The sequence below is a fragment of the Chlorocebus sabaeus genome, chromosome 9 (assembly GCF_047675955.1).
Source record: "Chlorocebus sabaeus isolate Y175 chromosome 9, mChlSab1.0.hap1, whole genome shotgun sequence".
In the NCBI taxonomy this organism is placed as follows: Eukaryota; Metazoa; Chordata; class Mammalia; order Primates; family Cercopithecidae; genus Chlorocebus; species Chlorocebus sabaeus.
The window spans coordinates 35,491,013-35,516,171 of NC_132912.1; the positions used below are offsets into that span (position 1 = coordinate 35,491,013).

The 25,159-nt window shown below is 35.8% G+C and overlaps 1 protein-coding gene across 2 annotated transcripts in view; it reads right to left on the minus strand.

Moving 5' to 3' along the window:
* Positions 1-25,159, minus strand: part of CCDC7 (coiled-coil domain containing 7) — a 453,173-nt gene that overhangs the window by 414,473 nt on the left and 13,541 nt on the right. For both annotated transcript variants that reach the window (XM_073018860.1, XM_037986502.2), the window contains exons 5-9: positions 22,131-22,151; positions 21,790-21,822; positions 13,586-13,752; positions 12,269-12,330; positions 10,791-10,847 (exon numbers count right to left, since the gene is read on the minus strand). In XM_073018860.1, the coding sequence (XP_072874961.1) occupies positions 10,791-10,847; positions 12,269-12,330; positions 13,586-13,752; positions 21,790-21,822; positions 22,131-22,151 (340 nt within the window). The remainder of the gene's footprint in view (positions 1-10,790; positions 10,848-12,268; positions 12,331-13,585; positions 13,753-21,789; positions 21,823-22,130; positions 22,152-25,159) is intronic.

Below are 25,159 nucleotides of genomic sequence, written 5' to 3' on the forward strand. Positions count from 1 at the left end.
AAGACAGTCCCTGCACTAACTTTTCTGCTAGATAAACAAGACATGACACAAAGAAAATATTAAATAACATAGAAGCATACAACAATTCCTAAACATTAATTATATTTTTTCTTTTTTTTTTTTTTTTGAGATGGAGTCTCGTTCTGTCACCCAGGCTGTAGTACAGTGGTGCAATCTCGGCTCACTGCAAGCTCCACCTCCCAGGTTCACGCCATTCTCCTGCCTCAGCCTCCTGAGTAGCTGGGACTACAGGTGCCCACCACCACGCCCAGCTAATTCTTTTGTATTTTTAGTAGAGACGGGGTTTCACCGTGTTAGCCAGGATGGTCTCAATCTCCTGACCTCATGATCAGCCCGTCTCGGCCTCCCAAAGTGCTGGGATTACAGGCGTGAGCCACTGCTCCCGGCCAAAATAAAATAATATTTTAAGAGTAATCTGATCATAGCATATGAGATAATTTTAAATTCTGCCCTAAATATGGTAAAGGACTACAAGGAACATCAACTCTTATTTCAGTTACAATTTGAAAATTCAGTCCCCAGAAAGAAGAAAAAGCCATTAGAAAACAGTCCTGGGGGAAAAAAAGGAAGAACACAAAATGACATTAGCAAGATGAGAAAGTAGGAGATAACAGTCTTCATCTCCCCCCTAAAAAAAAAACCACTAGACAGCTATCCATGGATGAAAGTGGCCTTGGTGGGGCTCAAAGTCTCAAAGAAGCTGCAGCAAGATAGTAAAGCAAAAAAAATGGAGAATAACCACACAGACAGGATAGCTGAGGAGATCAGCATACCAGAGACATCTGGAGACAGCAAGGAATGAGGAAGAGTGCAGGAACCACAGGTCCCACCATGGTTCCTAGTAGCCTGCTCTACAGAGAACACTGACAGCTCTCACCACTAACATAACTAATAATGACTGCCACCATTAAACCCCCAGATAAGAAAAATGTTGCTCCATCCACCACCGAGAAGGAGTCACTGTTTTGCCAACCCAGGACCAGAGCCACCATGCCCCAATTCCATGGGTGACCCAGACCACAGAGTCACAATCTTTCCATATGTACCCAGGCTCCAGCACTTGCCAGAAGGCTGCATCATGCACTCCCATGCCTCAGACACCAGAGCCACTTTCACTGAGGGCTAGCCCCACCCCAGGCCGTACAGGCATGCTCACTCTGCACCAGCCTGCGCAATGAACCCTAGCTCTGCCACTCCTCTATGAATCCTATGCTCCAGGTATCTGAGCCACTGCCACAGTGAGCTAAGCCACAGCTCAATCCTAGAACCACTGTTGTTCTGCATGTGTTCACACTCCAGTCCACATCTCTGAGGCTGCACCATGCACATGTATAATATAGTCACCAGAGCCGCTGGCTTTACATGCTAGCCTTGCCCAGGGCCCTGAAGCTGCAGTCTCTCAGTACACATGTGGGCTGTAACCTCAGCTCTGCTGCAATTCTTTGAGATTCTGACTGCACATGCATCAGACATCAGAGCTACCACCACGACAAGCTAGCCCACACCCAAGGCCCCAGAGCAACTGTTGCTCTCCAGGTGTGACCACATTCCAGAATGTGGCTCTGCAACCACTCAACAAATGCCTGCATTCTAGACACCAGAACCATTAATGCAGCAGGGATATCCATATCACAGTCCTCAGAGCAGCAGTAGACTTGCACACACTAGCATCTGGACCCGAAAGCCACTGTCAATCCATACATACCTGTGCTCCCAGATCCAAGCTTCTTGACCACTCCACAGGTATCATGCATCAGACATTGGTACCATTGTCACTACAAGCACACCCACAAGCCAAACCCAGAACAAAGAGGTGTCACCTCTGCCACAACTTCCCTTAGGGAAGTAAAAGAGATCAAAATAATTCTGTCAGGCTTTGCCACTGTTGCAGATACCTATAGCCTTGGCCACTGCACACCGCTGAAATTTTTACCCACATCAACCACAGCCAAAAAAGCTACATGGACACTAAACTGCCACATCCTCACTGGATCCTGAATTGCCACATCCCACCCAGCTAGTGTACTCACAACCACCCCATAGGTGAAGATCTTTTCATATAAAACTAGTCCATAAAGTCTAGAAGCAGTGACTCTATCAATATCTGACAAAATATTCAAATACTAGTTTTAAGGAAGCTCAGTAAGTTATAAGAAAACACCGATAGACAACAAAAATCAGAAAAACAACACACTAACAAAATGAGAAGTTTAGCAGAATGATGGAAATCATAAAGAAGAACCAAACAGAAATTCTGATGCCAAAGAATATAATTAATACAATTAAAATTACAAAAGATAAGTCAAAAAATATGTCAACTATATAATTCATCAAGGAGAAGAAAGAATCTGTAAACTTAAAGAATGTTATTTGAAAATATACAGTTAGGAAAACAAGAATAAAGAATACAAAGGAATTTTAAAGGCTATTACCTATTGGAAACAATGTTCACTATTCAGGTGATGGGTACACTAAAAGCCCAGACTTCACCACGACACAACATATACATGTAAGAAATCTGAAGTTACCTCCTCTAAATATACAAAAATTTAAATGTTTTAATTCTGAAAAATAAAATAAATAAATAAAGCCTACAGGATTTACAGGACAGCATCAAGAGTGTTATCATTTACATTATAGGAATTAAAAAAGAAGAAGAGAAAAAAGGGGAAAAGCTTATATGAAGAAATAATGGCTCAAAATGCCCCAAATATGGGGAAGGATATAAACATTCAGAAAGATAAAAAGTCTCCAAACAGGTAAAACCCAAAAGAATATTTCACCAAAACATATTATAACCAAACCATCAAAAATTAAAAACAAAAAGAGAATCCTGAAAGCAAGAGAGAAAAGAGCTTCCTCACACAGAGAGAATCCCCACAGGGCTACAGCAGTTTTCTAAGTGAAAATTTTGCAGTCTAAGAGAGTAAGAAGATATTTTCAAAGTTCTTCAAGAAAAAAAAAGCTGCCAACCAAGAATACTTTACCCAGAAAAGTTAGTCTAAAAAATGAAGGAGTGATACTTTCTCTGACAAGCAAAAGCTCAGGGAGTTCATCATCATCAGGCTTGCCTTACAGAAATGATAAAGGGAGCTCTTCAATCTGAAATGAAAGGACACTAAGTAGTAACACAAATACATATGAAAGTATAAAACTCACTGGTTAAAGTACGTATACAGTAAAATTACATACTATAATATTATAACAGTAGTCTGTAAATCACTTATGTCTACAGAATAAAGGGTGAAAGACAAACAAAATACCTATAGCTACAATAATTTCCTAAGGTGTACGCAATATAAAATATGTGAATTATGACATCAAAAACATAAAATGCTTAGAGGGGATTAAAAGTATATCAACAAATCACAAAAGAAGATAGCAAACAGGGAATAAAAGAACAAAGGATCTACGAAACGGCTAAAAAGCAATTAACAGAATGGCGATAGTAAGTCCTTATTTATTAAAGGTAACTTAAAAGTAAATGGATCAAATTATTCAATTCAAAGACATAGAAAGGCTGAATAAATAAAAAAACAAGACTACATGCTGCTTACTCACAGAATAAAAGTGAAGGGATGTAAATAGGTATTCCATGCAATTAGAAACCAATAAATGAGCAGGTGTGGCTAAACTTACATCAGACCAGATACTTTGAGTCAAAAACAGTCACAAGAGACAAAGAAGGTTATTATATAATGAAAAAAGCTCAAGAGAATATAACAAATATATACACACCCAACACTGCAACACCTAAATATATAAAGCAAATATTAATAAATCTGAAGAAAGAGATAGACAGCAATACCATAATAGCAGAGGCCTTCAGTATTCTACATTCAATAATGAACAAATCATCCAGACAGAAAACAAATAAGGAAGCCTTACATTTTAACTACACTTTACACCAATGGACCTAACAAACATATACAAGATATTTCATTCAACAGCAGGAGAATATAGAACTTTCTCAAGTGCAAATGGAATGTTCTAAAGGACAGATCTTGTGTTAGGCCAGTAAGTCTTATAAAATTTAAGAAGGCTAAAATCATATCAGGTATTTCCCAATCACAGTGGCATGAAACTAGAAATCAATAACAGAAGAAAAATTGAAAGATTTACAAATATGTGGAAATTAACATACTCCTGAACAATGGGTCAAAAAGAAATTCAAAAAGAAATCAAAAAATATCTTACAACACACAAAAATGGAAACATACCAAAATTTATGTGATGCAGCAAAAGCAGTTATTAAAAGGGAGATTATAGCAATAAAAACCTACATTAAAGCTAGGCACAGTGTCCCACACTTGCAGTATCAGCTACTAAGGAGGCTAAGTGAGAGAATCACTTAAGGCGAGGAGTTTGAGGTTGGAGTGAGTTATGATCACACCACTGTACTCCAGCCTGGGCAACAGAGCAAGACCCTGTCTCCAAATAAATAAATAAACAAAGTATACATTAAAAAAAGAAAAAAAGAGCTCCAATAATGTAATGTCACACTTCAAGGAACTAGAAAAAGAGCAAACTGAGCCCAAGTTAGTAAAAGGAAGGAAATAAAAGATTAGAGCAGAAGTACATAAAATAGAGACTAGAAAAATCATAGAAAAGTTCAACAAAACTAAGAGTTGGTTTTTTGAAAAGATAAACATAATTGACAAGACTTTAGCTAGACTAAGAAAAAAGAGCAAGACTCAAGTAACATCGGAAAAGAAAGAAGAGACATAATAACTGATACCACAAAAATACAAAGGATAAAGACTACTGTGAACATTTATACACCCACAAATTAGATACCTTAAAATAACTGGATAATTCATAGACACATACAACCCACCAAGACTAAATCATGAAAAAACAGAAAGTCTGAACAGACTAGTAATTAATTAGTAAGAAGACTGACTCAGTGATAAAATCCCCCATTAAAAAAAAAAAGAAAAAACCAGGACCTGATGGTTTTATGGCCTAATTCTACCCAACATTTAAAGAACTAGTAGAATCCTTCTTGAATTCTTCCAAAATCTTGAAGAGGAAGTAGTACTTCTGAACTATTTTACAAGGTTAGTATTACCCTAATACCAAAGCCAGACAAAGACACTATTAGAAAAGAAAACACAGTCCAACATCTCTGATGAATATGGATACAAATATCTTTAACAAAATACTAGCAAACTGAATTTACAGCACATTAAAAGAATCATTCACTATGACCAAGTGGGACTTATCCCTGGGGCGCAAAGATGATTCAAATATGCAAATAAATGTGATATCATATTAATAGAATAAAATACAAAAATCATATAATCATCTCAATATACGGGAAAAAGCATTTGAAAAAATTCAACATTCTTTCCTGACAAAAATAACAAATTAGATACAGAAGGAATGTACCTCAAAACAATAATGGCCAACTATCACAAGCCCACAGCTACACAGTCAACAGTGAAAAGTTGGAGGATTTTCCTCTAAGATGAAGAACGAGATAAAGATGCTCATTCTTGCCACTTCTATTCAACATAGTGCTGGAATTCCTAGCTAGAGCAATTAAGCAAGGAAAGAAATAAAAGGTATCCAAATAGGAAAGCAAGAAATAAAATTATTACTATTTGCAAAAAAGAAAGAGGGACCATCACTACTGACCACATGGGCATAAAGGGACAATAAACAAATACTATAAATAACTTATGCTAATGAATTTGATGATTTAAATTATATGGACAAATTCTTGGAAACTCTCAATCTACCAAAACTCACAAAGGAGAAATTGATATTATGAATAGGCATATATAAAAGAAATTGAATCAATAATTAATAACCTTCCAAAACAGCAGGTACTATGCTCAGATGGTTTCACTTGGCAAATTCTACCAAACATTTAACTAAGAAATTATGCCAATTCTTTATGATCTCTTCCAGAAAATAGAAACATAGGGAACATTTCCTGACTCGTTCTATGAGGCCAGTATCACTCCAACACCAAAGCCGGACAAAGACATCACAAGAAAAGAAAACTATAGATGAATATATTTCATGAATACATGTATGAAAATCCTCAACAAAACATTAGCAAATCACATACATAAATGTATAGAAAGAACTACACAACACAACCAAATGGGTTATTCCAGGTATGTAAGGCTGGTCCAATAATCAAAAATCAATTAATGTAATCTACATGCTAAAGAAGAAAAATCATATGATCATATCAATAAATGCAGAAAAAGTATTTGACAAAATCTAACACCTATCCATAATTTTAAAAAACTCTTTTAAAATTATAAATAAAATAGAAGTAAGCTTCCTCAGTTTGATAAAGAAAATCTACAAAAAGTTTACAGCTAACATCATACTTAATAGTGAAATCCTAAATGCTTCCTCCCTAAGATCAGGAAGAAGGTAAGCATGCCCATTTTCACCATGCTATTTAACATCATACTGGAAGTCCTAGCTAATGCAATAATGTAAGAAAAGAAAATCAGAAGGAAGTAGCACTGTCTGTTAGATAATGTGACTGTCTCTATAGAAAATCCCAAAGAATCACCAATATCCAGTAATAAACAATTATTGCAAATGTATAGGACACAAAAGTTAATTGCAATTGCTTTCCTATATACCAGAAATGAACTATTTGAATTTTAAATTATAGATATTAACACAGTTTATAGTAGCACTGAAATTTCAACACTTCAGTGTAAATCTAAAAGAAAATATGTACAAGATCTATATGAGGAAAAGTTCATTATTCTGATGAAAGAAAGCAAGTAAGATCTAAATAAATGGAGAGATTTCATGTTCATAGAATGAAAGATACAATATTGTTAAGATACAAGTTCTTGTCCATTTAATCCATAGATTCAATGCAATCTCAATCAAAATTCCAGCAAGGTATTTTTTGGATACCAACAAATTGTTTCCAAAGTTTATATGGAAAGGCAATAGACCCAGAGAAATCAACACAATGTTGAAGAACAACAAATTGGAGGACTGACACTACCCAACTTCAATACTTACTAAAAGCTAAAGTAATCAAGACATGTAGCACTGCCAAAATAGACAGACAAGCAAACAGAATAAAAAGCCCAGAAATAGACTCACAAATATACACAACTGGTCTTTGGCAAAGGAACAAAGGCAATTCCATGAAGAAAGAGTAGTCTTCTCAACAAACGATGCTGAAACAACTGGACATCCAAATGCAAAAAATAATAATAAAAAATAATGAATCTAGACATAGACTTTACACCTCTCACAAAAATTAACTCAAAATGGATCAGGCACAGTAGCTCACGCCTGTAATCCCAGTACTATGGGAGGCTGAGGTAGGCAGATCACGAGGTCAGGAGTTCGAGACCAGCCAGACCAACATGGTGAAACTCCATCTCTACTAAAAATACAAAAGTTTGCCGGGCATGGTGGCGCATGCCTGTGGTCCCAGCTGCTAGGGAGGCTGAGGCAGAAGAATCACTTGAATGGGGCGGCAGAGGTTGCAGTGAGCCGAGATGGCACCATTGCACTCCAGCAACAGAGTGAGACTTCGTCTCAAAAAAATAAAAAAATTAACTCAAAATGGATCATAATTATAAACATAAAATGCAAAACTATAAAACTTTTACAAGACAGTAGAAGAGACGATCTAGGTAACTTTGAGTTTGAAGATGAATTTTTACATATAACACCTAAAGCACAATCATGAAATTTTAAAAAATGGTAAGTTTGACTTTATTCTGGCTCTGCAAAAGACACTGCTAAAAGAATGAAAAGATAAGCCACAGACTGAGAGAACATCTTTGCCAAACACATATCTGATACAAGGCTTGTATCCAAAATATAAAAAGAACTTTTAAAACTCAACAATAAGAAAACAAACAACCCAATTTTTAAAATAGGTAAAAGATCTGAGCACCTCACCAAAGAAATGAAACAGATGGCAAATAAGCATATGAAAAGATGCTCAACATCATGCATAATCATGGAATTGCAAATGAAAACAATGAAATATCACTACAAAACTATTAGAATGGTTAAAAGCACAAACACTGTCAATTCTAAATGCTGACAAAGATGTGGAGCAACAACAATTCTCCTCAATTTTAGGGGGGAATGTACAATGGTGCAGCCCCTCTGCATGCTCATTTGGCAGTTTCTTAAAATGCTAAACAACTCTTACTATATGACTTAGCAGTCATGCTGCTTTGTGTTTACCCAATTGAGCTGAAAACTTACATCCACACAAAAACGTGCACAAAAGCGTTAATAGCAGCTTTATTTATAATTGCCGAAACATGGAAACAACCAAGATGCCCTTTCACAGGTAAATGGATAAATTGTAGTAAATCCATAAATTTATTATTTATCAGCAATAAAAAGAAATAAACTGTCAAACTATTGAAAGACATGGAGGAACTTTAACTGTACATTATTAGGTAAAAGAAAGACTAATATCAAATATACAACATTCTTGAAAAGGAAATACTATCGAAACAGTAAATAAACAGATTAGTGGTTTCCAGGGATTCAGGTGGATGGAGGAAGAGGTGAATAGGTGGGACACAGGGGGTTTTTAGGGCAATTAAACTATTCTGTGTGACACTGTAATGGTGGATCCATGACATGATACATTTGTCAAAACCCACTGAGCTGTACAAGGCAAAAAGCAAACCAGATGTATGCTATGGACTGTAGTTAATAATAATGTATCAAAATTGGTTCATCAACCATAACAAATGCATCACATTAATGCAAAATGTTAATAATAGGGGAAGCTTTATGCAGGAAGCGGGGTGCGGGGGGAGTGCGCTAATGGGAACTCTCTATAATTTCTGTTCAATTTTTCTGTGATCCTAAAACTTCTCTAAAAAATAGTCTATTAAATGAAGCAACATCAAGATGAAATTGTGACCTAAAAGCAAAACCAGAGTGCAATACAAAGGTAGCTTCCGTCTTGCCAGCCAGGCTATAAGATTTAATAGAATTTAGGAAACAGGAAGGGAAGAGAGAATTAAGTGTGGCCAGAGAAGAAGAGAGGAGGTACTTTTAAAAGAAAATGATAGTGAACAAGTAAAACGCAGCAATAAAGAGAGTAAGTCTATACTAATAGAGCTAAGAAACTGAAACAACCACCATTGGAAAAAGATGTTATGAATTTGCAAAGCATTTTCTCCATATTACACAATATAATTCTGTCCTCTGCTCCCCTTTAGAACCATGAGTAAAATCTCAACCATATTTTATCCTTTTGAAATGTGGTTTTCTGATTGGAAGATGTATTCCATTAAACTATGAGTGAGTACAGGGATTTCTGCTTTCATCCATGATGGAGCATCAGGGACCACAATTACTCTTCTACCTTAAACCACTTAAATACTGGACAAAAATACATGAAACAGTGGTATTCAGAAATTGGAAAACAGTGAAAGCAGTATATATGGTAATAAAGTGGAAGGACCCTGTGATGACCCCAATTTGCTGTCTGGAATTGCCAGTCCACACTATAGGGAAGGGGAACTCAGGGCATACTGGTTGCCTTGAGTTTAGGAAACAAAGTTCAGTGTTTGTGGAAGCCAAGGTACAATATTAGAAGGAAGGCAACCATACAGACTGAGAGAGAGAAAAATAGAGAGCTCTTGAGAGGTTCATAGATGTACAAGGGATTCCCCTTGATGTATACAGAGGTTTTCACTATCTAGTCCAAAGTTCTATACACCTTTCTACCCCACCTAGTCAGTCAGACCTCTCTTCGATCAGAAATCTCTATAGAACTTGGGAGTGCTGTAAGATGTGCAGCTGTCCTTGGTTTAAACATGGCAAGGTTTGGGTTTAAAGCTGAAGTTGAAAGAGGGCAGAATTCCCAGCAACCTGTTCCAAGCAAACATTATTTTCTACTTTTGAACTGTATTCCACAGTGTGCTTTACACTATTATTTCAAAATTCTCTCCAGCCCTAAGACATGAGTAAGTTAATTTCTCCCTTCTATTGACAAGTAGTCATAAACTTAACAGACAAGCTCTAGCAGCTCTTTATATTCCTGAACTGACAACTACTTATCTGCAGTGAAAGCATTTGTGGATATAATTCCTAGTAACAAAATCTACAAACTACTTAAATTTGTCACTGCTACACCTCAAAGGCCTGCCAACGCTTCAGTATTATGTTCTAATCACAACTCAGAATCCTCCATTCCATGTACTAACATGCACTCCTCAAAAATTAATCTAGGCCGGGCGCAATGGCTCACGTCTGTAATCCCAACACTTTGGGAGGCTGAGGCAGGCAGATTACCTGAGGTCAGAAGTTCAAGACTAACCTGGCCAACATAGTGAAACTCTCTCTACTAAAAAAATAGATAGATAGATAGATAGATAGACAGATAGATAGATAGATAGATAGATACACACAAAAGTTATAAAAGTTAGCTGGGCGTGGTGGTGCATGCCTGTAATCCCAGTTACTCGGGAGGCTGAGAGACGAGAATCACTTGAACCCAGGAGGCAGAGGTTGCAGTGAGCTGAGATCATGCCACTGCACTCCAGCCTGGGCAACAGAGCAAGACTCTGTCTCAAAAAAAAAAAAAAACTAGTTTCAATAACACATATCCTTAACTAAGAATTTTAATAGTTGCTTGACAACCAGCTCAAGCAACTATTTTTTATGGCTCCAAACTCCAAGGCAGGGAGTCTGCACTGTTAACCTAATAATTATTACTTTAAATTATAGAAATTAATGTAACAGAGGTTATTATCACAATAATGCTTTAATGAATGGAAACTTACGTGGTTCTGTTGCAGAAACACCTTTAAATTCATCAGTTGAGTGGGCTTCTATGAATTCTGAAATAATTAAAAGTGTATTTGTCACTATAAATTTCAAATGGCAATTATATATACTAATTGAGTTTAAATTTTATTGTTTTAATTTTAGGAACTTATTAAAAGAAAGAAAACTTTGAAAAAATAATAGCTGCCAACACTGCAGATCTTCCCAATCAGGCAACAAATGGTAACATTTAAAAGAATGTGTGTAACAGCTGATTATAAACCACTTTCTCACCAAAACTTGTTTTTGCTCTTGTATTTGCTTATATTCGTTGATTGTACCATCATTATCTAGTCTTCCTTCCATATCCGGTCACCAACTTTCAAGTAAATATTTCTCAAACCTGACTCCCTTCTTCTTTTCACTAGTCTTTGAATATAGGTATTTATCACACATCTAAGATATAATAACTTCCCTTTCCTACTCCTAGTCCCCAAATCTAGCTTCTACAGTGCAGTCAGGAAAAAACTTCTCTAAAATTAAATCCTACAAAAAATCTTCAATGATTCTTTATTATTTTTTTAAAAAGTCTAAGCTCCTTAGCAGAGCATCCATTCCCACTATGACTGGCCCTCTGTTACTTCATCCCTATATATCGCTTCTTACTCTAATACCAATCCAGTTGTAATTCTCTATGTATGTTGTTTGCTCATGCTATTGTCTTCTTAAAATACCAAATATTTCCCTTCTTTACTTTACTAAATCCTATTCATCCTTTAAAGTTGCATAAAGTCTTCCTAACTCCTTAGGTTGAACAGATTGCTCCTTTCTGTGGACCCAATGCAAATTCCACATGCCTTTATCATGCATAACACTGTACTAACATGCTTGACAATGTACTTGTATCCTTACTAAGCTGTAAGTTTTATGGAAGTAACAACCACATTGTTGTCTGCACAGGGGATACACATTGTATTTTTTTGTATGTTCCCAGAATCTGGAACATAATAAAAACTTTTATTAAAATATCAAACTCACTATTAAATATTATCTAAATTTACCATTGTATAATTTTATAACTGTAAATTTTTTTACTTTAAGTTTCAAAATGTTAATACACTTAGGAAACCCCATAAAAGTCAAACATGCTGGGCATAATGGCTCATGCCTGTAATCCCAACATTTTGGGAGCCTGAGGTGGGAGGATCTCTTGAGGCCAGAAGTTAAAGACCAGTCTGGGCAACATAGTGAGACCTACATGTGTACAAAAAAAAATCAGCTGGCCTCAGTGGCTTGTGCCTGTGGTCCTAGCTACCTCAAAAGGCTGAGCAGAAAGGATCGCCTGAGCCCAACAGTTTGAGGCTGTAGTGAGCAATATTCATGCCACTACACTCCAGCATGGGTGACAGAGTGAGACTCTCTCTTTAAAAGATAAAAATAATAACAAAATTTTTAATAAAATTTTTAAGGACAAACATGTATAAAATATCATCACCTTCAATTTTCTGTGCTACAGCTTCACAACTTTTCACTGCTTCTCGTCGATTTTCTTCATCCCTGTTCACATTCAATAAATGAAACATTTTTTAATATATCAAAGAGTAAGAGTTTAAATTACACTAAAATAAGAACTAAAATGTGTAGTCTAGACATATGAAGTTTGTAAAATAAAAATTAAACACATATTTAATCTTTATTCACAGACACTAAGGTAAACTTACAAGTGAAAGTTGAAAAGTCAAACTAAACTATGTAATTATATGAATTCCACGTAGGCCATGAATATAATTAAGTATACCAAAAACATTAACAACAAAAATAGCAAAAATAAATTGTTAGAAACATGAGGTATCTTTTTGTCAAATATTATTATCAGTCGTATAATGATGAAGGACATAAGTTCTGGAGTGAGACTAGCTGACCTTTGGGTCAAAACCTGTTTCATCCACTTACTTATTATATGAACTCAGCCAGGTACATTACTTAACCTCTATTGGCTTCAGTTTATTCTCATTAAAATTGGGGTGTAATAGTACCTTTCTCATAAAGTAGTTATGAAAATCAAAGATTATACATGTAAAGTTACTACAAAAATCCCTAGTACACAGCAGACACTTAAATGTCAAGTATGAATATGGTCTAAACCTTAACCTCTGAGCCAAGGATCTAGTTATGCAACCCCCAGGAACCAACTCAAGTACCACTCTCTTCATTATTTTCAGTTATTGACAGAGATATCACTAACGTAACTGCATAACTAGTGGTCCCTCCCAACTATGGGTACGTATATTCTATTTTAACACTAAAAAATAATGTTTTGTCTGTTTAATGCAAAAGCATGGTTGCTTATAAATGTAAAACTTTTACTTGGATAAGCTGTTGATATAATTTTTAATGAACTTGTTCATCAACAATGAAGTATTTCATTAGATCTTAGTTTCCTATTTATTACTAGGAGTTATCTAATCAAACTGAGAAAAGAATTTATGAGCCAGATATTTCAAAGCTAGCAATGTCCAATATAACTTTCCAATAACAGCCACATGTGGGTACTAAGCACCTGAAATGTGGCTAGTGTGACTAAGAAACTGATTTTCTACATTGAATTTGCATAGCCATATGCAGCTAATGTCTCCTGTATTGCACATCTCCGATTATTAAAAATTGCAAATAGAAATAAGTTGACTAGACCTGATTTGACTAAGAAGCCCTGTGTACAGCCATCATATCTGACTCATTATTTTACATTCAGTGCTAATTATATACCATTTCTTATTGTTTTTGTTTCAATTAGTTCTGATATTTCACTTACATGGTTTTAGACAACATGACTTTCCAGGAGGATTTAGACCTCTGTTTAAGGCGATTCTTCAGTTCTTCAAATCTTTGTAAAAGGCGTACTATTTGTGCAATACTTAAAGTGACTGTTTTGTCAGGTTCTGGAGGCTCTGCTTGTAAAAGAGTTTGATCTTTACTTATCTAAAATAATAAAATTAACCAGTTACTTAGTAAATACCCATTTTGTTCCCATACCTCAAATAAATTTCATTATTTCCTTTATTAAATCAAAGTAATTGTTATATTATTCTTATCTATAGCTATAACCAAGTAATGATATAATATTTTACAAATATATTTATATGAGCAATTATCTATGAACAGAATTACAGCTCAGTGATGGTTTTTACATGTAAAACCTGAAATCCAATAATCTGTTTAATGTTAAAATATATAGGAATTTTAAGCAAGTCCAATAACAATAAATGCAAGTCAAAATATTTACAAGAGTAATTCTAAATTGTTTCCCATAAATTCTTTTTAAGAATACCCTTACTGTGGTAAATTACCTAAAGATAATAATTTTTTCTCAAAGGCTAATACTGTCTATTACTAACTCCCAGAAGTTAAAATATAAAAGTCTATGGAACTAGCATTTTTCCAGTCTGCGTGGGGAAGACTGAGACATAGTTGGGTGTCTTGAGACCTTTAGAATAGACCAAGCTAAAAAATAACAGGCAGTGAGAAGAAACAGCAAAATTCACAGAATAAGATGACCATAATTACTATTCTAGATAATAAGTTTACCTAAAGAAAATTCAGCAAGAATGAGTGTCCAGAAACCACAGCAAAAGAAACCTACAAACAGCCAATGTGTGGAGACATAAACAAGCAGAACAGCAATTGGGGTCAGAAAGTTTTGATAGGAAAATGACACAGAATATTTACAAGAGTAATGCTAAAATAATTGCTTGCCCTAAATTCAGAGATCCACCCATGTAGAGATCTCCAATCCTTATGCTAGGAGGAGAAGTTGGAGAAAAAATGAAGTCAAGGACTTAGCAAAGATAAATTCCAGCACTGGGGATTTAGAACAGAGACTTCATTTTTGTAATGAGTGGAATGAGAGTAGGATGTAACAGCAGGAAGTAAATGCTGGGCAACACACTAGAAGTCTGAGCTTGGGTGTAGGGAAGATATGACAAGGAACACAGAATAGATGGAAGGGAAGCAGGAGACCTATGGAAACTTTATAGACAAAGGAAAGATCCCAAATAAGAAGCCACAAACCATAAATTGAGTGAAAAATAATGTCATCAGTTTACTGTGTCTCACCTCAACAATCTATTCTTCATTGTGTTGTCTGAGATAGTGGAATATTTCTTCCTTGACCGGTGGTCTAATGTTAACCTTTTTCAGCAGAGCGTACTGAAGAGGCATTGGAAGAGGAAGAAGCTTCTCTTCCTAGTTCCGTGTCTCTCTCTGCTTCTTTCTCAGGCAGTGTGTAGTATATTTTATAGTACTCACCCCCAGAAAATTTCAACAGCATCAGCTCATGGATGACTTCCTGGTAAGGTCCCTGGCATGGCAGATTCCTATGGGCAGCTTCCCCCAGAACTTTGTAGCAAAATTCACCAGTGCAGAGCCTCCCTTAGGGAAGTTTTCCAACATATCACCCTTATGAACAGCTTCCCAGCAGGAAGTACAGCACCTCTCTGGAAGGTGGCTTTCCTAGCATCACAGAGGGCAGATTCCTAAGTGTACCACCCTCATGGACAGCTTCCCAGTGAGTTCAAGCTCCACCAGCCTCGCAGCCCAGCAAACTTCTCTGCCATGTAGTGATGAAAGCTGCTCCCTCTTCAGAAGTTCTGCACCTTAGCCCTGCATTGCTGGGAGGGAATGATTGGGGATATTCATATTCTGATTCCACCCTAGGAGTTGAAGTTGTTCCCTCTATCTTCTACTCCTGTATTCATTAGAATTATCTTTACTCCTTTAGTAGAATGTCTATCAATATCCTTCAGTAGATATTCCTCTGTTACAATAATTCTTTATATCAAACTTTCCCTAACCAAATTACTGTGTGGTTTTTGTCCCTTGATTAGACTCTTGATACATTACATTTCCCAATAGATATTAAATTTTAACAGAAGTCCTTTCTGGGAAAAAAGATGAAGTCACAGAACTAAAAGAGTATGGAATATAGACAGTGGGTTATCAGCTAAATGGTTTCTTCAGAAAGACCTTGGGGCACAGATTCCAGCAGGACAACTCTGAAAAGTACAGGCTACTGCAGGCTCAGCCTACATTTCTCTGGTGCAGCTCACCATATACTCTAATGGTTTCCACATGTATCTCTGTTAATGAAACATGTAATGCAACATGATCACTGACATTAACCTCGCCAGCATGTAGTGACAATAAATTTTGTCAGCAGTAAAAAGATTATCAGAAGATTCTCAAATGTTAGTGTGCATGAGAATCCCTTGTTTCCTACCTGTTGAAGCAGTAGATTCCTAACTCACAGACTCACAAAAGAAATCTAATCCAGTAACGTGCACTTATAACAGGTATCTTGGGTGACATTTAAACATGTTCTATCAACTACACTTTAAGAAAGATTCCTTGAGGAGCCCTCTCCCACCACTCCTATTCAACACAGTATTGGAAGTCCTGGTCAGAGCAATCAGACAAGAGAAAGAAATAAAGTGCATCCAAATAGGAAGAGTGGAAGTCAAACTATCCCTGCTTATAGACAACATAATCTTATATCTAGAAAATCCCAAAGTCTTGGCCCAAAACCTCCCTCAGCTGATAAACAGCCTCAGCAAAGTCTCAAGATACAAAGTCAATGTACAAAAATCACTAGCATTCCTATACATCAACAACAGTCGAGCCAAGAGCCAAATCAAGAGCCAATCCCGTTCACAATTGCCACAAAAAGAATACCTAGGAACACAGCTAACCAGGGAGGTGAACAACCTCTACAAGGAGAACTACAAAACACTGCTCAAAGAAATCAGAAATGATACCAACAAATGGAAAAACAGTCCATGTGCATGGATAGAAAGAATCAAATTATTAAAATGGCCATACTGCCCAAAGTAAATTTATAGATCCAATGATATTCCTATCAAACTAACAACGAAATTCTTCACAGAACTAGAAAAAATCTATTTTAAAGTTCATATGGAACCAAAAACAGCCCAAAGAGCCAAGGCAATCCAAAGCAAAAGGAACAAATCTGGAGGCATCACACTACCCAACTTCAAACTATACTATAGGGTTACAGTAACCAAAACAGCATGGTACTGGCACAAAAACAGACACATAGAGCAATGGAACAGAATAGAGAAGCCAGAAATAAGGCTGTACACCTACAATTACCTGATCTTTGACAAACCTGACAAAAGCAAACAATGAAAAAAGGATTCCCTATTCAATAAATGAGGCTGGGATAACTCGTTAACAATGTGCAGAAGATTTAAACTGGACTCACTGCTTAAACCATATACAAAAATTAACTCAAGATGAATAAAAGACTTAAATGTAAAACCCAAAACTATAAAAATTCTGGAAGACAACCTAGGCAATACGATTCTGGACACAGGAATGGGCAAAGACTCCATGAAGACACCAAAAGCAATTGCAACAAAAGCAAACATTAACAAATAGGATCTAATTAAACTTAAGAGCTTCTGTGCAGCAAAAGAAACTATCAACAGAGTAAACAGGCAACCTAGAAATTGGGAGAAAACATTTGCAAACTATTCATCTGACAAAGGCCTAATATCCAACATCTATAAGAAACAAGCAAATTTATAAGACGCAAACAAACAACACCATTAAAAAGTGGACAAGGCCAGGCGCAGTGGCTCACGCCTGTAATCCTAGCACTTTGGGAGGCTGAGGCAGGCAGATTCCTGGGCTCAGGAGTTTGAGACCAGCCTGGGCAACATGGCGAAACCCTGTCTCTACTAAAATACAAAAAAAAAAAAAAAAATTAGCCGGGCATGGTGGCATACACCTGTAGTCCCAGCTACTTGGGAGGCTGAGGCAGGAGAACTGCTTGAACCCGGGAAGCTGAGGCAGGAGAACTGCTTGAACCGAGGAGGCAGAGGTAGCAGAGAGCCGAGATCGTGCCACTGCACTCCAGCCTGGCGACAGAGCAAGACTCTATCTCAAAAAAAAGAAAAAAAAAAAAAGGTGGACACAGGACATGAATAGATACTTTTCAAAAGAAGACATACATGGTGCCAACAATCATATGAAAAAAAGCTCAACATCACCGATCATTAGAGAAATGCAAATCAAACCACAATGAGATACCATCTCATACCAGTCAGAATTACTATTATTAAAAAGTAAAAAAAAATAATAAAAGGTGCTGGCAAGGTTGTGGAGAAAAAATTGCTTATACACTGTTGGTGGGAGTATAAATTAGTTCCCTGTTGTGGAAAACAGTATGGTGATTCCTCAAATATCTAAAAACAGAACTACCATTTGACCCAGCAATGCCATTACTAGGTATACACCGAAGGGAAAATAAATCATCCTGTCATAAAGACACGTGCATGTGTATGTTCACTGCATCACTATTCACAATAGCAAAGACATGGAATCGACCTAAATGTCCATCAGTGGTTGACTGGATGAAGAAAATGTGGCATATATATACCATGGAATACTATGCAGCCATATAAACGCATGAGATCATGTATTTTGCAGGAACATGGATGGAACTGGAGGCCATTATCCTTATCAAACTAGCACAGGAACATAAAACCGAATACTGCATATTTTCACTTGCAAGTGGGAGCTAAATGATGAGAACTCATGAACACAAAGAAGGGAACAATAGACACTGGGATCTACATGAGGGTGGAAGGAGAGGAGCAGAAAAGATAACTATTGGGTACTGGGCTTAATATGTGGGTGATGAAATAATCTGTATAACAAATACCTGTGACATGAGTTTACATAAATAACAAACCTGTACATGTACCCCTGAACTTAAAATAAAATTTACAAAAAAAAAAGAAACACTCCTTGAGAAACAGCAGATAATACAAACCTTTAGATAATGTATCTGGTATACCAAATTAATAAAATATTTAAGATAAGCAATTATGGGTTTAAACACTGAAAAACTTGAAATTCCAGATCAGAAGTATACTGTGTAGTGGGGGTTCCTCCTGGTGATTATTAATGCACCGGTTGGGATTTCAGGCATAATGGATATGATAGTAACTAACAATAAGGTGTAGACACAGAGAAAAGTGGACACATCTGACAGTTATTTAGAAAGTAAAACCCAGAGGACTTGTGGATAGATTAAATATCAGGAATAGATGGAAGTGAGTTGTGAGGAATGGTTTCCACATTTCACATTTACCCAATCTGATAAATAGTACTCATTCACTAAGATAGGGAACACTAGAAGAGTTTAGGAGGAAAAAATTAATATTTCTGACCCACTGCATCTGAGGTGGAATAGTCAAGTAAGCAATTATATACAAACCCTGGAGTTCAGGGAAACATTTTGAGCAAAAGGTATATGTTTCTAAATTACATGCATAAAGGTAATACTTGAATGGAAAAACTGGATGAGACTGCCTAGGGAGAAAGTTTGGAGCAAAAAGAAAAAAGGCATAGGATAAAACTTTGAGGTACTCCAACATTTACTGGTTGGGTTAAGGAGGGGACTTTAAAAAGAAGATAGCCAAAGAGGTAAAACAATAGCCAGGAAAATGTAATTCACAGAAGCCAAAGGAATAGTGTTTCAAAAATGAGGGCACAATCAATAATATTAATTATAGCTGAGGCAAAAAAAAAAAATGTCTGTTTAATTTAACAACATACAATTTACTGGGAACCATATGGAGAGAATGTTTTACTTGTCAGAGAGACAGAATTCAGTCTGGATAGATTGAGAAATGCTTGGGAAATAAGAGCATAGTGTATAGTAAATTAGTATACAAATAAATGTGGCTCTGAATGTGTGACACATGCTCCATGGCTAAACTCTTAAGGGTTATTACAGGAAATCCATAAACAACTCTAACTGTTTTACTTAATACCCTTAGTTGTCTCTTACAAGGAAAGAGTGCCCAGATTAATCTCTTCACTAGGTGCCAGTTTATTCACTGAATACTTAAAAAAAAAAAAAAAAAAAGACCCAACTAGTTTCATTGTTCAAAGACTGTCTACTCTGTTTTTCTCTCCACTCGCTTATAAATCTGCTTTGCCTTTACACCCTGGTAATAATCTAATGACTGTTTCCCTAATATGAGTAAATTTGCATACAAAATAATTTTTTTAAAACAGAGTAATAGAGGACATGGAAATAGGCCTTTAGAGAGGAATGTGGATCAAATGAGAGATAAAAGAGCATATTTAAAAATTGAAAGGAAGGGTAAAATTGAATGAGAGAAATTGAATATACAAGAGAGAATAATTAATTAATCAAAGTTCTTGAGAAGGCATGGCAGGGCACAGTGGCTCCCACCTGTAATCCCAGCACTTTGGGAGGCAGAGGCAAGGGAATTGCATGAGTCAAGACCAGCCTGGGCAACATGGCGAAACCGCATCTCTATTTTAAAAAAATACCAATTAGCCAGGCATGGTGGCTCACACCTGTGGTCCCAGCTACTTGAGAGGCTGAGGTTGAAGAATCACCTGAGCCCAGGAGGTCAAGCCTTCAGTGAGCCGAGATCAAATCACTGCAGTCCAGCCAGGGCAACCAGAATGAGACCCTGTCTCAAAAACACAAACAAACAAATACAGAATCTTGAGAAGACAAGAGGATATGAAATCCAAAATAGAAGCGAAATAATTAGTCATATGTATAAGAAAGAACAATATATCTGTCTTAACAGGAAAAATGAAAGAGAAAATGAGTACAGATGTTAATATTTTGTTAGGTAGCAGGAATTGAAGGAGTTCCAACCAATGGCTTACATTTAGAGTATTCCAAGTGTTTGGCAGCCAGAGCAGTATTTAAAGTAATAATTGGAAAAACAGAAATTCATAGTTCAAGAATAAGTTGCCTAAACTAGTGATTTTTAAAATAAAGTAATTTTGTTAATGACAAGGTGCACAGTGTGACTGGAAGTGGAGGCCAAGAGATCTTTGGAGATGAGGAAGTCAAGAAAGTAAGAGGCCAGGGTTTTGGATAGGTCATGTACATTGACAGGACTGAGTGTAAAAGAATAGTAAAAGTAAACCCATTAATAAAATAATAAAAAGAGGTTGATGGATGAAAAGAAGATGACAAGATGAATTTCCAAAGTTGTAAAGAAGAACACCTTTTAAAAGAGGGTAGAGGAATAGTAGACTTCACTCTAACCCTACTTCTCTGGAAGGATAATGACCACTATGCCATAATCAAAGAATGACTAACACTTTTCCAATGTCAATTAAATGTATCCTAAAGCAAAGAGTATGTAGACCATGAAAGTCTTCTATTCTGGGACCAGAGATAAAACAATGAGAAGATGCTAGGATATAGTCCCAGTTCATGCATTTAAGGTTCTATCTATATTTATCCTTTAACTTTACACCCCCAAAGAAACTGGCCTCTTTTCTTTGAAAAGCCTGGGCTTCAAGAGTGTTTAATTGGACTGAACCATAAGTGTGACCAAATGAGAACTAAAATAATTCTGTAAATCAGTAAAGCTACCCTGGAAATCATTCCAATATACTAACAGCATATATAAAGTATTTTCCAAAGTAGAATTAAAAGCCCCTAAGCCCCTAGTTTGAGACCAGTAGTTCTCAAACTAATGGTAAAGTACCTGAATCAAAAGTGTAAAAGAACATCATTAAAATAACATATTTCATCTATAGAAAATCAATACATAATTTTATGTCTATACATACATCATCATTTAGCATGATTTTTTTAAATATGGTAGAAAGTTTTAAAGTGAAAGATTCTCTCATCACCCTTTTATGTAAATTGGAAAAAAATAATAACTTAGTTTCCATTATTCAATTTTAGGAAAAAACATGTGTCAGTCAAACTTGGAGTACACCAGATATATGCAGGGACATAGGGTGTAAGTCACTGAGAAATATTTTATCTCATACACTTATTCCTTGTCTACCTAAATCAAAAGATTACTTTATAACCAACAGTTATTCAAAAATGACTTATACATGCTTAACTTATACATAATCCAAATTGGTTTTCAAATGAGTTAAAAAATATTAACAATTTTAAAACATTAGACTTACTTCTTCCATCTGATTGACTTGCCACTGAAACCACTTTAACAAAAGAGGGACAAAAAAAGAAATAGTGACTATTTAAATTGCAGCAATGAAATAAATATCTATATAAATGTGTGTCTGTGTCTGTGACTCTTCATCCATCAAATATCAGCCCTGACCGAAATATCACTTGGGATTCAGAATGGGGCTAATGCACTATACAAATGAACATAAAATTCTTAAACATATAGAGCAGCAAATATGGAATTCCTTCTACTCCCTTAAAATTTAGAAACCTCTTCTTCATTGGCATGTATTTCTGTGTTAAGTTTTAGTAGGCTTAAGAAGTGATATATTGAACATACCTTAAAAAGAGATTCCAAAATCTGAAAAATAAAGTTTTAATTAATACGTTTAAAAATAGAACACTTAACCATGTATGATATAATATTTAGTTTAGTCTTTTGCAATTTTCAATCACAAAAATGTACTAAGTATTAAATTATAACTTTATAAATCTGTAGTTGAAAATTATAATTTTTTATTTACAGACAGTGCTTTTAGTTCACCTTGCATAGACAACTTCATTCTAGAATTTAAAAATAATTTTTCTTTTTATATATAGAAAGGGAGAAAGAGGGAAAGAGAGACAGAATCTCACTGTCACCCAGGCTTGAGTGCAGCAGCGCACTCATAGCTCACTATAACGTTGAACTCCTAGGCTCAAGTGATCCACTTGCCTCAGCCTCCTGAGTAGCTAGGACTACATGGGCACGCCCCCATACCTGGCTAATTTTTAATTTTGTTTTTAATAGGGACAGAGTTTGGTCATGTTGCCCAGGTTGGTCTCAAACTCCTGGCCACAAACGATCCTCCTATCTCAGCCTCCCAAAGCACTCAGCATGAGCCATCATGCCTGGCCCTAATACATCTATAACAGGAAGCCCCCAAACAATTCCCAAATGTATTTCGTATATTTTCTTAACATAGGTAAGGAAGCTGGGTGTGGTGGCTCATGCCTGTAATCCCAGCACTTTGGGAGACCAAGGCAGGTGGATCACCTGAAGTTGGAAGTTCGAGACCAGCCTGACCAACATGGAGAAACCTCGTCTCTACTAAAAATACAAAAATTAGCCAGGTGTGGTGGTGCATGCCTATAATCCCAGCTACTAGGGAGGCTGAAGCAGGAGAATCACTTGAACCCGGTAGGCGGAGGTTGCAGTGAGCCAAGATCATGCACGCCAGCCTGGGCAACAAGAGCAAAACTCTGTCTCAAAAGAAAATATATATATATGTGTGTGTGTGCATGTGTGTGTGTATATATATGTATATATTTATATTTTTTATTTATTTTTTTATGTATATAGGTAAGGAACAAAATTTAAATTCCTCTCAGAAGAGCATATTTCTTTTCATACAGCAGCAAGTACAATAACAAAAAGCATCATCTTCCCAACACTATCTTCCCAATACAACTCTGTTCCTGCTAAATGGTCCAGAAAATCAAGATATAAAATATTATAATACTATTTAATATTTTTAATGAAAAATACAAAGTACTCGCTTGAGAAATTATAAGAGAAACTGAATAAATATACAAAACCCAATAGAAACTGAAATCCACATACACATTAAACCATTCTGTTTTTCACTTATAGTACAGTATTCAATAAATTTCATGAGCTATTTAACACTTCCTTATAAAACAGGTTTTGTGTTAGATGATTTTGCCCAACTGCAGGCTAATGTCCAGTGTTCTCAGCACATTTAAGGTAGGGTAGGCTAAGTTATGATGTTTGGTAGGTCAGGTGTATTAAATGCATTTTCACCATATGAAAAATTCAACTCACGATGGGTTTATCAGTATGTAACTCCCTCACAAGTTGAGGAGCATCCATAAACAGCTCAAAATATCAATATTTACCACTTAAATATCTAATGTTAAAGTGATTACATTTGCTACAAAAACAAAACAAAATTCCCACCCTATCAAATTGGGTAAAAGTTTTCAATTACATTATTAAAGTAAAATATTACTATGTGCATTCAGGGAGTAACATAAAATTGAACAGAAATTAAACTAGATAAATTAAATTTATCTTCCCCAACACTAACTCTAGATCTGTGGTTCAAAAAGTAAAGTGCCATAGCAACAGCATCAGCACCACCTACAAGCATACTTATTAGTATTGAAAATTCTCAGGTCCCACCCTACCCTAGTAAATCAGAAAATCTAGAAGTGGGACTAGCAATTTGTGTTTTAACTAGACCTGCAGGTGATTGTTTTGCATGCTAAAGTCTAAGAATCACTAAGCTAAATAATAAGAAAGCATAAATCTAAGCAAAAATGGATGATACCCTTCAGGAAATATACCAAAGCAAATTAATGTCTGTGTCAGAAGAAAAATATTTTCAGCTACGTAAGTGTTTAGAAAATAATGTCCACTAAAGCACATTATACCTAGAAATAACTAATTTTTTCCACTGTCAAGAGAGATTCCAAGGTTCTCAAAACTTCCCTGCCTGCACTGGAACCTGATGGGAAACATTAGCATATATCAATTCAACCACTCATTGTAGCCACAGTTCTACAATAATTTAAACCACTCCTAGTTTAAGGAGAACAGTGCCTTTCTCAATTACTGAGGAAACCCACAGCATCAATTACTGATACTGCTAAATCTAGATCATTATTGATAAAAATGAGTGAAAAATAAAAACTGATCCACTGTGAAATGCCTTTTTATTTCATAATGATTTGTTTAATCTTTTACTTACTGATAAGTAGACATTATATAATCCAGATAATCCTTTATGTGATTAAATACACATATACGTCAGGTATACATGATCCAAATTTTGACCCAATTTGAAATTTCTCTTGCCCCTCTCTTTATGAATTCTTTATATAATAGAGGTTATAAATTTAATATAGGTGAATTTATCAATATTGCCTTTTATGATTTGTATTTGTTTTGTGATTGTTTCTTGCTCCAGGTCATATACTTATGTCAGTATCATATTTGATCATATATCAAATTAGTTTTTCCCCTTATAAATAACTAGTTGTTCCAAAGCCATTTATTATACTGCTGGCTCTGTCATCAACAAAATTTTCCATATACAGAAGGGTGTCTGAGACTTTGTTCAATTTCATCAGTTCATCCAGGCTTGTACCAAAAGCACATAATCATAATTGATACAGCTGCATAATGAATCTTGATATCTGTTAGGGTAGGTCCTTTCACCGTGTTCATTTTCTTCAGGTCTCACTTGGTTATTCTTGGTCTACTGAAATGCTATATATATAAAATTCAAAGTCAATTGTAAATTTGCATCAAGAAAAAAACTATTAGGGTATTTGAAGAGTGATAACAGCAAAAAAAAAAAAAAA